Below are 14828 nucleotides of genomic sequence, written 5' to 3'. Positions count from 1 at the left end.
TGTCTTTTATGGAGAAGTTCAAACTTGCACAAAAATAGAATAGTATAATGCGCCCTGTACACCCTTCACCCAGCTTCACTTATGAACACATGGTCAATCTTCTAATGGCATGGTAAAGACCGTCAGAAGTCCTGTCATAGGGGCGCCTGGGTGGCTCAGTTGGTTGGGCGACTGCCTCCGGCTTGGGTCATGATCCCGGAGTCCTGGGATCGAGTCCCACATCGGGCTCCCTGCTCAGCGAGGAGCCTGCTTCTCCCTCTGACCCTACCCCCTCTCATGTACTCTCTCTCTCTCTCTCTCTCATTTTCGCTCTCTCAAATAAATCTTAAAAAAAAAAATCGGGGCGCCTGGGTGGCTCAGTCGTTGAGCATCTGCCTTCGGCTCAGGTCATGGTCCCGGGGTCTGGGGATCGAGACCCGCATCGGGCTCCCGGCTCCGCGGGAGGCCTGCTTCTCCCTCTCCCACTCCCCCTGCTTGTGTTTCCTCTCTCGCTGTGTCTCTCACTGTCAAATGAATAAAATCTTAAAAAAAAAAAAAAAAAAAGTCCTGTCATAGAGAAACCTGTTCAGCGTAGTGTTTCTCAGACTTACTTGACCGCAATATCTTTTTCGCCTACACTCAAAAAATTTTAAGTTGTTTCTGTCTATTGGGCATGGACAACATGCCCAGCCTTGTTGATGCAGAAAATAAGGGGCCCAGCCAGAGGGCGCAGAACAAGGGGCTACCGTCTGAGTCCCCCGTCCCCCAGAGCTCACAGCCTACAGGAGCCAGAGGGAAGCAAGGAGGAATGGCCCCAGGCAGGGAGGGGCATGGCCATGAATGGCAAGTGCGAAACTACCTGCTGGAACCCAAAAGAGAAAGAGACACCCAGGAGGAACTGGTATAAGTACAGCTCGGGGTGGGTGGTTAGTCATCTAGCATCAGTGGGTGGGTGTGCCAGTTGAGCTTCCCGGAAGCTAGGGAGTGTGTGAGCAATGGGTGGGGGGAGGCATTAGTAGGCAAGAGCTGGGGCTGGACTGAGTGCCATTCTCGGCCGGGCTTTCTTCACTGACCGGCTGCAAAGGCCACTGAGGGCATTGCTTCCTCTCTCTCCCTGCCCCGGTGGGGTTGGGTGAGTGCAGGGAGCTGGGACACGCTGAGATCTGCCAGGAGAGCGTGTCCCCACCCACCTCAGGAGCAGGTCCTACTAGCCCAGCCAAGCCCAGAGCAGGCAGCGGAAGCCACAGGGAGCACAGGTATGGGGCTGTCACCGGTGGGGTTGAACTTTGCAGGGGGCACAAGTCCCTCCTTTAGAATGGGGTTCATGGGTGGGGATGGAGATAAGAGTGAGCCATGGGACCTGGAGAACCTTTTTGAATAGAATAAAAAGCTAAAAGGGGAGCGAGCCAGGGGAGGCAGCCACCATACTTGGCACACCCGGGAGTGCCCCTCTGAAGCCCAAGGCCCCCACACTGGAGCATCTTGGGGAGATGTGTCTTCTCCTCCCCCCCCCCCAAAGCCCCCATGGTTATGCTGAACCCTGGGCTTCCCACAGCCACTGAGGAGGGCTCTCTGGGGGTGGTGTCTAGCCCTTTCCCACTCTCAGATAAAACTTAACTCCAGGACCCCCCCCTCCCCCCAGGTCAAACCCTCTGCTAGATGACAACGAACTAATTGATTAAACTCCACTAATGGGTTTACTGGCACAGATGTGTTCTTGCGGTTATCCTTCCCAGCTAACCAAGGTGTATCTTAATGGAGTCTTTGAGAAACACCGCTTAAACCCAGTGTGTCCATCTTCTATATGAGAAGATTAGACGAGACGGTCTCTAATGTCCCTGTAACTCTGATAGAATGTGGCTCATGAGTGGCATGAAGGGGATGGAATTTCAGATATTGAGCACAGTTGGGGGAACTATCTGAAGGTCGGCAAGGCCTTAGGATAACTTTGGATCACACTACTAAGGGCAGCTGCCTATCTCTTACCTATATTTAGGGGAGCCCCCATGACAAGAAGGGGAACTCCCACCAGGTTGTATCTCCGGCTCCTTTTAGGGTGAGGAAGTTGTAGCCCCAGGGGGAGATGGAGGCAAGGATTGAGGGAAAAACAGGAACTTGCCCATACCTGTAAGCCTCACCTCCTGGCCACTCAAGAGACACTAGAGCCCAGCTCCATCTGTCTCTGCCTGATGTCCCCCCCTACTCAGCCTGCTGCCCCCAGAATATACCCCAGCAACATAGACACCTTGTGTGCGGGGAGGGGGGGGGACACCGGAAGGAGGCAGCAGAAAGGGGGAGGGCGAAGCCAGAGGCATGCAAGAAGTGCTGCACAAGTTCAGAGCAAGGTCAAAGATGAGAAGTCTCCGGCTTTCTCTGCGGGGGCAGGACCCATCCAGGCCCCAAAGCAGGGGTAAGATGTGCACGGACGACTCAGGGCACAGGGCTGTGGCTGCGGGCTGATCTGGTCCGAGCGACTTCTCTGGATGGTGACTTTATTTCCTGTTTTTCCAGCTCCTGAAAGCAGGGTGGAGGGAGATGTGCGGGTGGTGAGGTGACATCCACACACAGGGGAAACAAATTCCTGAGCTGTAGGCCACCTTTGCTTTCTGCTTTTGCCCAGAAAAAAATGGGAGAGATGAGGTCAGAATACCCAGGGAGAGAAGACATGGCGGAGGATGATACTGGATGATGCAGGAAGAGACAGGCTGAGGTGGGCCGGGTGGGGAGAGGCTGGAGCAGGAATTTTGGCTGGAGAAGCAGAGCAGCCCTGGAACAGGAAGAGGGACCGTGGAGATAGGGCACAATAGCCACGGGGGGCCTGTGTGTCCCCCCCATTCCCCCCAGGGAAGGAAGAGGCCGTCCACTCACTGTGGTGACGTTGTACTACCTCTGCGCCATAGACCCCTCAGGCAAGCTTACACTTGGGTAAGCCTCTGCTGGAGGCTCCTGCCTAGTTTGGGTCTGTCTGGGGTCTGAACATACACGTATTAAGACGTATAATTTAGGGGCACCTGGGTGGCTCAGTCGGTTAAGCAGCTGCCTTCGGCTCAGATCATGATCCCAGGGTCCTGGGATCGAGTCCCACGTCAGGTTCCCTGCTAGGCGGGGAGCCTGCTTCTCCCCCCCCCCCGCCCCCCCCCCCCAGCTCATGCATGCACATGCTCTCTCTCTCTCAAATAAATAACGTCTTTTAAAAAGGGGGTATAATTTAGAATTAAGCCTGTCTGTGGGCAAAGGGTGCATCCTCCCAATGCTGCCCGCACACAGTGGCAGAAGTGAACTTAGCTAACAGGGCGGTTAGAACGCACAGGGGTGGGACGCACTGGCTGGCTGTGACTTCCAGCTGTGGCCTCCGGAATCTAAAATGAGGTTTGGGGCTGTTCTAGAACAGATCTTCTGGGGCAAGGAGAATGAGATCTGAGAGTCCTTCTTTTCAAACTTCTGGAGGATGTGAATGACTAAAGAGAGGAGACAGAGCCAGGCATTTGGCAGATGTGCAGGAGGGGTGGGGGGGTGCGCATGGAGAGTGTGGTGGACAGGAGGAAGCTGGACAAAGAAAAGTTATTTCTCTCCCCTCCCTGCCCCCATCATTGTCCCAAATCACCTATTCCTTTCTCTTCAACCCTCTCTGCAAGGCTGGTCAGCCTCCAGAAGGGTGGATAGGCACAGGCAGGTTGTGTGGAGGCGCGGGAGGGATGACCGTGACCTAGCCTCCTGCCCATTTTTACTCAATTCTCACTTCCTGCCTGGCAGAAAATAGCTCTGTCCCTCTGGCTTATCTCCGCAGAGAGCAGTGCCCAGCCCAGCTCAGAGGGCAATGGGACAGGCCCGAGAGTCCCTGAGGCCGTCAGGAACCTAGGCCTCGCATGTGCAGGTAGGAAGCTGAAAGAGACCGGGGGAGGAGGAAGGCGGCTGTCCAGGCTCCGGTGCGTGAGTGGTGTGGAGGGCGGGTGCTGTGCACTGGGCAGTCCCCAGCGTGCTTCCCTGGCCCCTCAGGATCTTGGTGCTGGGATCTGTTCGTGTACCTCTGCGTGGGGATGTGCTCCCGAGGCTGCCTGATGCTCTGTCCGGGTAAGAATATTGTCCCTATGGCCAGGGCTGTGTTTGCTCTTCCTTCTGTGGCCTAGCTGTCCACGCCTCTGTGCATGCACCCACTTGTGTGTTAGCGGGTGTGTATATATAGTGATTGTGCGTTAGCAGGGATCTTGCGTGCACGTCTCTTAGTGTGCCTACATGTCTGTGTGTCTTTGCACATGCACACATGTGTAGGGCTGCTGCTCGTTACCACATCCGTGCTCATGGAGCTTATTGAGATGATGTGGGCCTCCTGGTCCCTCCTTCTCTCTGGTGACACGAAGCCTCGGTGTTCGTTCTTTTCTGGGACAGCTGCTGTGTCTTCGCTTCCTCCACCTCCTCTACAACCTGACCTCTTTCTCAAGGCAGGATTGGGGTGAGATCCCGGGCTGCCCCTCCCCCCCTTCCCCCCCCCAGCTAGAGCCCTCCTTCCATTTCCTGTTTGCCTCCTTTTTGGCAGTTTTCCCCATCTTTGCCATCTGGCCTGGCACTGTGCCCATGCAGCTCCATGACAGGAGCCCCAGGGAAGCAGGCAGATGGGGTGGGGACCAGGGCAGGAGCCTGGCAGCTCTCAACGCCCGGCTTGGGCCATTGTGTGTGTATCTGTCAGAAAGGGATGACTTTTTGACCAGAGGGACTTCTTGGGGCGCTTGGGTGGCTCAGTCGTTAAGCGTCTGCCTTCGGCTCAGGTCATGATCCCAGGGTCCTGGGATCGAGCCTCACATCGGGCTCCCTGCTTGGCGGGAAGCCTGCTTCTCCCTCTCCCACTCCCCCTGCTTGTGTTCCCTCTCTCACTGTGTCTCTCTCTGTCAAATAAATACATAAAATCTTAAAAAAAAAAAAGGACTTCTCCACTTTGGAATCCAGTAACAAAAGCATCGCCATCTGCTTTACTAAAGCCTTCCTCACTTTACCTTTAAGTAGCAGCTCACCTAATACATTTCGGTCTCTTTAACATTGTAATTTGGTTGACAGAAATACTTGGCATTCTTGGAAAATAATTATTCATTCACTCATTCATTGTCTCCTATGTGCTTCCTAGTTGTAAGAAGCTATTGATTCTCCAGGTAATGGTTGAGAATGACAAACTGTGACTGTAATTATAGTGTAAACTGTTTCTGAGATTGTAATGCAAGCTGTTTCCAAACAGGCCTTTTCGGGGGCATGGTCTTCTACTAAGTGAGTTATACATGTGGACAAGATAGAGCAAGATAAGAAGCAGTTGGGGGACCGATACAAGAGATATTATAGCGAGATTACAGGATGTGTGAACATGGGGTCGGGGGGACAGATTTCCTTCCAGGCAGTCAGTGAATGTCACATGGGCCTGCTAAGCACGGAGACTGAAGTGTGAGTGAGCTTAGGAATAAAGCAATGGACGACGGGGCCCCACCCCACGACCTTACCATTTAGCCAGGGCTGATGGAAGCAAATAAACACGTAAAACAACCTGAGAAGTTCAAAGCAGCGAACTACTCAAGTGCTTAAGTAGGTAAGAGGACATCGTGAGGAGGGGCATTCCTAGGTGTGTGTGTGAAAGCCAGATGAGTCTGTGTTACCAGTGTTGGAAGTTCGAGAAAACAAGGGCTATTAAAAAGTGCATATTTTAACTGGGCAAATAAGGAAGTAACAGTTTATCTGTGGGCCCAGATTTCTTATGGGCAGCTGTAAGGGACCAGGTGCTCTGGGCAGCATGCATCCTCATATGCCACCATCCACTCTTGCTGCAAGCAGCCCTGGGGCAGCTGGAAACTGGGTTTGAATCCTGAATTTGAATGCTGACAGAGTTCTAGAGCGTTCAGTTTCCTTTCCTGTAAAAATGAGGGTAAACCTCTACCTCGAAGGGCTGTTGGAAGGATTAAAGACCATGTGTATAAAATACCCTGGGATGTAGGGGCGCCTGGGTGGCTCAGCTGTTAAGCATCTGCCGTCAGCTCAGGTTATGATCCCAGGGTCCTGTGATTGAGCCCTGCATCGGGCACCCTGCTCAGCAGGGAAGCCTGCTTCTCCCTCTCCCACTCCCCCTGCTTGTGTTCCCTCTCTCGCTGTGTCTCTCTCTGTCAAATAAATAAATAAAATCTTAAAAAAAAAAATACCCTGGGACATGGTGAATGGTCAGTAAATGATCGCTAGTATTTTTCACTCAACATTTATGGAGGTAGTGGCTGGGAAGACAAATATGACTCAGTCACAGTCCACAGCCCCTCCCCTCTAGAAGCTCACAGTCTAACGGGAGGGGCAGACTAAGCACAGCTAATTACGACACAGGTGGGACACCCATGGTGAACTGTGCACAAAGTGGAATGACATCTGCCTTGTGGGGAGGGAGGAAGGCAGGCGAGGCTTCACAGAGTCCTAAGAAATGATTGACTTGGCCAGTTGGAGAATGGGAGGCAGGGCATTCCAAGCAGAAGAACCTGCACCGCACGTGCAAGAGCAGAGTCCTGAACACATTAAGGTCTGTGCAGAATTATTATTAGTGTGGTGTGATTGGAGCAAAGAAACATGGGAGGTGGGGGCGCCTGGGTGGCTCAGTTGGTTAAGTGACTGCCTTCGGCTCAGGTCATGATCCTGGAGTGCCGGGATCGAGTCCCACATCGGGCTCCCTGCTCAGCAGGGAGTCTGCTTCTCCCTCTGACCTTCTCCCCTCTCATGCTCTCTCTCCATTTCATTCTCTCTCTCAAATAAATAAATAAAATCTTAAAAAAAAAAAAAAAAGAAGAATGGGAGGTGGGGCATCTGTCAGAGAAAGAGTCTGGTTTTATTTGCTTTTCGGCGTGTTTCAGCCCCATTTGGTATGATTTTCGTTGTTGAAATTGTTTTTTTTTAAGATTTTATTTATTTATTTGACAGAGAGAGACACAGTGAGAGAGGGAACACAAGCAGGGAGAGTGGGAGAGGGAGAAGCAGGCTTCCTGCAGAGCAGGGAGCCCAATGTGGGGCTCGATCCCAGGACCCCGGGATCATGACCCGAGCTGAAGGCAGACGCTCAACCACCTGAGCCACCCAGGCGCCCCTGAAATTGGTATTTTGCAGAGGAAATGTTTATTTCCTTTAACTGTTCTACTGAACCTCTTACAAGTCTTAAACTGCCGGTAGTCATGGTTGGAGGGAGAACAAATGAACAAAGAAACCCACAAGAAAGCTTTACTTAGAGTCAGGTTTACAGCTTGGTTCCATGTAAGAATTTAATCAGTTCCGGGGCACCTGGTGGGCTGTCGGTGAAGTGTGCAACTCTAGATCTCGGGGTTATGAGTTCAAGCTCCACGTTGGGTGTAGCGATTACTTAAAAATAAAATCGTAAGTGGCACCTGGGTGGCTCATGATTTTGGCTCAGGTAATGATATGGTGGGCCCTGGGATTGAGCCCTGCGGTGAGCCCCACTTCGGGCTCTGCACTCAGTGGGAGTCTGCTGGGGATTCTCTCCCTCTGCCCCACTCCCCACTCGTGCTGGCACATGCATGCTCTCTCTCTCACATAAATAAATCTTAAGGGCGCCTGGGTGGCTCAGTTGGTTAAGCGACTGCCTTCGGCCCAGGTCATGATCCTGGAGTCCCAGGATCGAGTCCCGCATCGGGCTTCCTGCTCAGCAGGGAGTCTGCTTCTCCCTCTGACCCTCTTCCCTCTCATGCTTTCTATCTCTCATTCTCTCTCTCTCTCTCTCAAATAAATAAATCTTTAAAAAAAAAATAAATAAATCTTAAAAAAAATCGTCTTTTTTTTTGAAAGATTTTATTTATTTATTTGACAGAGAGAAGACAGTGAGAGAGGGCACACAAGCAGGGGGAGTGGGAGAGGGAGAAGCAGGCCTCCTGCGGGGCAGGGAGCCTGATGCGGGGCTCGATTCCAGGACTCTGAGATCATGACCTGAGCCGAAGGCAGACGCTTAACGACTGAGCCACCAAGGCACCCCTTAAAAAAAAAAAATCTTAAAAAAAATTCAAGAGGAATAAAATCCAGTATCTTGGGATAATTGCTCAGGGTCTCTGGACAACTTTGCTCCTCAGATGGCATGTGGACCCATATTCATAGCATTGTTCACAATAGCCCAAAGGTGGAAAAACCCAAGTAACCATGGAGAGATGAATAGATAAACAAAAAATGTATATAAATATATTATTCAGCTATAAAAAAAGATTGCAATTCTGATACATACTAGAACCTGGATGGACCTTGACAACTTTATGTTAAGTGAAAGAAGCCAGACACAAAAGGACAGGTATTATATGATTCTACTCAAATGAGGTGTCTAGGATAGGCAAATTCAACTTGCACAACTCAACACCAAAAAAATACCAATAATCTAATTTTAAAAACGGGCGGAGGACCTGAACAGACATTTCTCCAAAGAAGACATACAGATAGCCAGCAGACAAAGATGCTCAACATTACTCATCATCAGGGAAATGCAAATCAAAACCAGGATGAGAGGAGCGCCCGGTGGCTCAGTGTACTAAGCATCCGACTCTTGATTTCGGCTCAGGTTATGATCTCAGGGTTGTGGGACAGAGCCCCCGTGTTGGGACCCACACTGGGCGTGAAGCCGGCTTAAGATTCTCTCTCTCCCTCTCCCTTTGCCCCCTCCCCCCTCTAAAAAAGAAAAAAGGCAAGAAATAACAAGTACTGGTGAGAATATGGAGAAAAGGGAACACTTGTGGACCATTGGTGGGAATGCAAACTGGTGCAGCCACTGTGGAAAACAGTCTGGAGGTTCCTCAAGTAATTAAAAATAGAATTACCCTATGATCCAGTAATTACACTACTGGGTATTTACCCAAAGAAAATGAAAACACTAATTCAAATAGAATAGGCAAATTTCTGGAGACAGAAAGTAGAATAGAGGTTACCAGGAGCTGGAGGGAGTGTGGGGAGGGAATGGGCAGTTAGTATTTAACGGGTATAGAGTTGTTTGGGATGATGAAAAAGTTCTGGAAATAGCAGTGATGGTCACGTAACATTGTGAGTGTACTTAATGTCACTGAATTGTATACTTAAAGTTTGTTAGGGCGCCTGCGTGGCTTAGTTGTTAGGCGTCTGCCTTCGGCTCGGGTCACGGTCCCAGGGTCCTGGGATCGAGCCCCGCGTCGGGCTCCCTGCTCTGCGGGAAGCCTTCTTCTCCCTCTGCCCACTCCCCCTGCTTGCACTCCCTCTCTCTCGCTGTGTCGCTCTCTGTCAAATACATAAAATCTTAAAAAAAAAAAAAAAGATGGTGAAAACAGTAAATTTTATGTTGTGTATATTTTACCCGCCCCCCAAAGATGGAATTTGGGGGTTAAGATGGAAGAGTAGCTTCTGTGGCATTAGGGCATTAAGGAGGGTGGGATTCTGAGACCATGCCCTGTCCTCCGGCTCTCCTATCTCCTGGCCACATCCTTTGTCCACGAGCTTTTGCCTGAGCATCGTGGCTGCCGGGAGCTGCTCTCTCCAGTGGCCTTGGCAGTGCCCTTGGTACGTCCTTGCCTCACTGCCACACTGTCTGGACTTAGGGTCCCCTCTGAACCCTCACTAAAAAACCACCTTCTCCCTCCATCGCAGAACCCCAGGTGGGAAGCTCCTTAGGCAGGTCCCCCTGGGGAGCACCTGGGAAAGTTCAACCCACAGCATCTTCCCCTGCCTGGCAGGACTGTGCTGGTGTGTGATCAGCCCATGAGAGCCCTTTATGTTATTATCCCCATTTTACAGATGAAGAAACTGAGAGAGTGGTCAAACAATCAAGCCGAACCGGGGTTGTTCTGACCACAAACACAGCCCACACGGGAGCGACCATGGATGTGATAAATGAGACTCAGATTTTGTACTGTACTGGGGAATTTGAACTTTATTCTTTAGATAATGGGGAGCCAGCAGAGCTGGGGAGTTCCAGGGGAGGTGCTCCATCGTATTTCTTACCATCTGACATAATACCTATTTACTTGCACTTTATTATCTGTCTCCCTTCAATGAAATGTAAAGTAGACGGGGGCAAGTCCTTTGTTTTGTTCAGGGCTGTGAACATTCCTGGAACCTTCTAAAGCTCCGTAAACATCTGTAGAAGAAAGGAAGAAAGGGAGAGATATTATTAGCAAAACCTGGGCACTTGACACGTATCTCGTTTAATCTAACAACCTCGTGAAGTAGGAGACACCCCCCCCCCAAACCACCACCACCAACCACCACCTTTTTCCCCAGGTAAGGAAAACGAGGTTCAGAGAGATTAAGTCACCTTTCTGAGGACAAAGGTAGGCAAGCTGGCAGAACCAGGATTTGAACCCAGGTAGTCTGACTCCAGAGCCTGGGCCTCTAACACCGTGCTATACATAGCCTTACTGCAGAAAGCTACTCTGGCCGGATGGAAAGTGGGGGAAAGATCTGAGGCTGAGAAAAAACTCAAGAGGCCAGCCAGGTTAGCTGGATAAACATTTGTGACTTCTACCCCGTCCTTGCATAATCTTGACTTTGGCTTGCCTTCCTATTCCAGGTCTCCACTGCTGATGAAGCGGTGCCCCAAAGCATCCAACCCCTGACAGCCATCTGCCCTGCAGCCATTGCCCACATTCCCATGCCCTGCCGGCGGGGCGAGGCGACGAGGGTCTCTGCGCAGCCACCAGGCTCCACCCCGGAGATGAACACGATGTCAGGACCCTAGCGTGCCCGATGATGCCCCCTGCCTAGCTCCTCCTCACACTGTGGTACGATGCTGAGCGACTCTGCCAACAACTCCAGCGTTGCTCCCCTGTGCCCTGACTACCGGAGCACCCACCGCCTGCACATGGTGGCCTACAGCCTGGTGCTGGCCGCCGGGCTCCCCCTCAACGCGCTGGCCCTCTGGGTCTTCCTGCGCGCGCTGCGCGTGCACTCCGTGGTAAGCGTGTACATGTGCAACCTGGCGGCCAGCGACCTGCTCTTCACCCTCTCGCTGCCCGTGCGCATCTCCTACTACGTCCGGCACTACTGGTCCTTCCCCGGCCTCCTGTGCCAGGCGGCGGGCGCCATCTTCCAGACGAACATGTACGGCAGCTGCATCTTCCTGACCCTCATCAACGTGGACCGCTACGCGGCCATCGTGCACCCGCTGCGGCTGCGCCACCTGCGGCGGCCCCGCGTGGCGCGGCTGCTGTGCCTGGGCGTGTGGGCGCTCATCGTGGTGTTCGCCGTGCCCCTCGTCCTGGTGCACCGGCCCTCGTCCTGCAGCTACAACGGCAGCCAGGTACACCTGTGCTTCGAGAGCTTCGGCGACAGCCTGTGGAAGGGCAAGCTGCTGCCCCTCGTGCTGCTGGCCGAGGCGCTGGGCTTCCTGCTGCCCCTGGCGGCCATGCTCTACTCGTCGGGTCGGGTCTTCTGGACCCTGGCGCGTCCCGACGCCACGCGGAACCAGCGGCGGCGGAAGACCGTGCGCCTCCTGCTGGCCAACCTCGTCATCTTCCTGCTGTGCTTCGTGCCCTACAACACCACGCTGGCGGTCTACGGGCTGCTGCGGGGCAACCTGGTGGCGGCCAGCGGCCAGGCCTGCGACCGGGTGCGCCAGGTGCTCGTGGTGATGGTGCTGTTGGCCGGCGCCAACTGCGTGCTGGACCCGCTGGTGTACTACTTCAGCGCCGAGGGTTTCCGCAACACCCTGCGCGGCCTGGGCACTCCGCTCCGCGCCAGGACCTTGGCCACCAACGGGGCTCAGGGGGCGCTTGCCGGAGGGCCCACCGAGACCACCCTCATCACCAGTCCGGCTCCCGCCAGTCAGGAGCTGCTTGGGCCTTCCAACTTCGGGACGCCCTTGAGGACCCAACGCCCCGAGGACTCGGCCCTCTGAACGCACATCGTGCGGTCGCGTTCCTGTGTGTTTCACCCCGCCCCCGCCACCACCCCTGCCACACACACCCCCGCCACCACCACCATCCCCGCCCCGCGCCGCTCACACGCGCACACTCACAGGGTGTGTACATGAGGGAAGTGAATGGGCACTTGGACTTCTGGGTGGCAACTCCTGCCCATAAATGCAGGAGAGAACCAAGTGCGGGGAGCCAGGGGCACAGGGAAGGAAGAGTGCTGGTGGAAATGCCTTCTTTACTTTGGTGGTGATGGTGAGCATGGGGCAGATCCCTTCCCCAGTCCCGAGGGAGTGATGCTGTGAGCTTCCCCAGTGCAGAGGCAGACGACTGGATGACATGCCCTTGGTGTGGGCATGAAACACTATGGAGAGCTGGTAGATGGAGCAGAAAATGAGTGTCCTGGATTTAGACCAACCACAGCAGTCTTAGTGCCTTCGGTGCCACCCACTCTCATTTCCACCTGGCCTTGCCCTGCCCAGCATGGAGGCAGGATACAAGAGTTTACTGGATACAGACAGAATCGGTTTCATTCTTGGTTAGTGACTTGTAACAATTTAGACCTGACACGCAGCATGGGGTGGTTGAGGGCAGGATACAAATGTGAGTTAGAGGGTGTTTTCTCCCCAGAGCCTGGTCCCTGTAGCCCTTTCTAGGTGTCTTTTCTCCTTCCACCCCACCCCACTTCCAAGACCTCCTCCATTCTAGGTTCTAAATTCTCTCTCTCTGCCTCTGGCGCTTCATCTAGAATTAAGGAGAAAATTCTTTGTACTAAAGTAGCAGTTCTCAAACTTTGTTCTCAGACCCTTTTACAACTCTTAAAAATCGAGGATTCCAAGGAGTTTTTGCTTATACTTTATTCTTTTGATACTTAACCATATTAGAAATTAAAACTCGTAAGTTGTAACAACAGAAACACACAAGCACACCTTCCCTTAGCTGTGAGAGCAATAATGTCATCACACTTCAGGAAGCCTCTGGAAAACTCCACCCTATACCGGTGAGTGAGGAGATTGCAAAGGACAAACAACATGGTGGGAGTAACAGTATTCCGAAAATAACTTTGACCTTGTGGACATTCTCGAAGAGTCAGTATTAGAGTTCACGTGTAACTTCTTCCCAGGGCATATGTATACATTGTTTTTTATTACCGCGGGGGACAGGGCAATGCTCCACAAATCAATTGCTAATTGTAGTCCCAAAGGCTTGAGGGTGTGCAGGGGCAGGTAGATGCTGCACACCCAATGCAACATTACTTTGGGCTTCTTGGTGCGGGTGCTGCAGCTCTGAGGTGGGGGTGAACAAGGCACACAAACACTCTGAGGAGGGGGGGGCTTCTCTTTCCCACGGAAAGGAAAAGGGGACTGTTGCCACAGCCAGGGAAGAAGTTTCCAGGGAAATAAGAGTGCGATGGGAAGACAGGAATGGGCTCTCTGTTCTTAGCAAGCTGGAGGCAAGGAAATGGAAGACTGGTTAAAGGGCCACCTACTGTTTCCTTCTTCCCTCTTTACCGGAGTAGGGCTGGGAGGGGTTGCAGAGTTGGCATCTTGAGACTCTGCATAAGTGAGGAAGTTGCTGCCATGCGTGTGTCCTGTATGCATTTCTGTCGCTAGGTCTCTCAATGATGTGTGTGTGTGTGTGCGTGTGTGTGTGTGTGTGAGAGAGAGAGAGAGAGAGAGAGAGAGAGAGAGAGTGTCAGGGTTTCCCTGTGTGTGTCTCTATGTGTTTTAGTTTGGACTAAGCCTTTTGTGTGTCTTCAAGGAATTGCTCCAGATGGTGATTTACAGGGGTAAAATGACCCCTGGTGGCCAAAGTGGAGAACTGACCCAGATTCCTCAGCGATAGCTTTCAAGTAGAGCCTTCCACCATCTGGTGGGAAGATAGAGCCCCAGGCCAGGCCCTCCTGTAGCTCTAGAGGAGGCCTGATGGTTAGCACCTGCTCCATCTTGCTTCATCCTTGGGTTCAAGACCCATGCCCCGGGAGCATAAAATGTGGTGGTAGTCCAAAGTCTCAGAACTTTGCCCTATCCAAACTGAATTGAACACAGTTTTTAAAAATTACTTGAGTATTTTTATATTCTGATATGTGAATGAATTCCAAAGTGATGAAAACTCCCAGAGCAAGTATCTTCTAATATACTATATAATTATTTATTTTTATATTTTTTATAGTTTCCTGTCTGTTTCTCCACCCCTCCCCCCCCCAGGTAGAATGTAAGGTCCCTGGGGGCAGGGATTTTTGTTTGCTTGGTTCTCTGATATATCTCCAGCATCTAGAACAGCTCCTGGCACAAAAGAAGTGCTTAATAAATACTTGTTGAATGATGAATTGTTGAATTTTGATGTGGAGTAGTTTACTGTCTCGTGGGGGACCACGGAACAAGGCAACAATTACCATTCAAGACAGAGGATGCAAGAATGCAGAGTAAGGTGTTGGCAGTTAATTTCGTGGGCAGTGGGAAGCCCCTAAAGGTTCTTGAGTGAGGTTTTCCTCACCCTGACATACAGTGTGGGGTAGGGAAGTGAGTTGGGGCGTCTAAGCGGGAAAGGAAGACTGGTCAGGCTGCTGTTAAAATTGTCAAGGAGAGGTGTGACCATGGCCTGTGGAGGTGGATGGAAATGGGTCACCTGCATGTGAAATCTCTGGGGTTTAAGCTCTGGGGGCGCATTCAGTACAACCAAAGAGTTTCTATCACGAGCATAGAGAGGCAGGAATAGATTCAGGAGATATGGCAGGCAGAGGGGGAATGAACAGAAGAAGCTGACAAGTAACAGGCTGGGGAAGTTTAAGAACACCTGTAGCCAACCACTGCCGTTTTCACAGGATTCTCCAATGACTGAGGGCACAGTAGGACAGACGCGAGCTGTGGGGGGATCCAGAGCCCTCACCCCGCGTCCTAGAGTGACCCCATTTGTGGTTTAGGAAAATCCAAATGAGGAAAACGAGAACATCCTAGATGGAGGGAGAAGAACATT

The 14828-nt window shown here is 52.1% G+C and overlaps 1 protein-coding gene across 12 annotated transcripts; it reads left to right on the top strand.

Moving 5' to 3' along the window:
• The first annotated feature begins 976 nt into the window (after positions 1–976).
• On the top strand, positions 977–14189 carry LPAR5 (lysophosphatidic acid receptor 5). 12 transcript variants are annotated; one of them, XM_025851954.2, is made up of 5 exons: positions 977–1235; positions 3767–3853; positions 3976–4050; positions 10037–10221; positions 10511–14189. In XM_025851954.2, the coding sequence occupies exon 5, from the start codon at positions 10727–10729 to the stop codon at positions 11834–11836; it is 1110 nt and encodes a 369-aa protein (XP_025707739.1). In that variant the 5' UTR covers positions 977–1235; positions 3767–3853; positions 3976–4050; positions 10037–10221; positions 10511–10726; the 3' UTR covers positions 11837–14189. The 12 variants fall into 12 exon arrangements, with proteins under 12 accessions (XP_025707739.1, XP_073744816.1, XP_025707742.1 ...); XM_073888715.1 differs by having other exon boundaries at positions 9736–10221; XM_073888716.1 differs by lacking the exon at positions 977–1235 and adding an exon at positions 2277–2389 and having other exon boundaries at positions 9736–10221.
• The last annotated feature ends 639 nt before the right edge of the window (positions 14190–14828 follow it).

This window comes from Callorhinus ursinus, unplaced genomic scaffold (assembly GCF_003265705.2).
Source record: "Callorhinus ursinus isolate GAN/ISIS: 27379988/994484 unplaced genomic scaffold, GSC_fseal_2.0 scaffold94, whole genome shotgun sequence".
Taxonomy (NCBI): Eukaryota; Metazoa; Chordata; class Mammalia; order Carnivora; family Otariidae; genus Callorhinus; species Callorhinus ursinus.
This window is presented reverse-complemented; position numbering and strand designations above follow the sequence as displayed.

Coding starts and splice junctions, on each gene's coding strand:
- LPAR5 (XM_025851959.2), top strand. CDS start 10,727: ATGCTGAGCGACTCTGCCAACAACTCCAGCGTTGCTCCCCTGTGCCCT.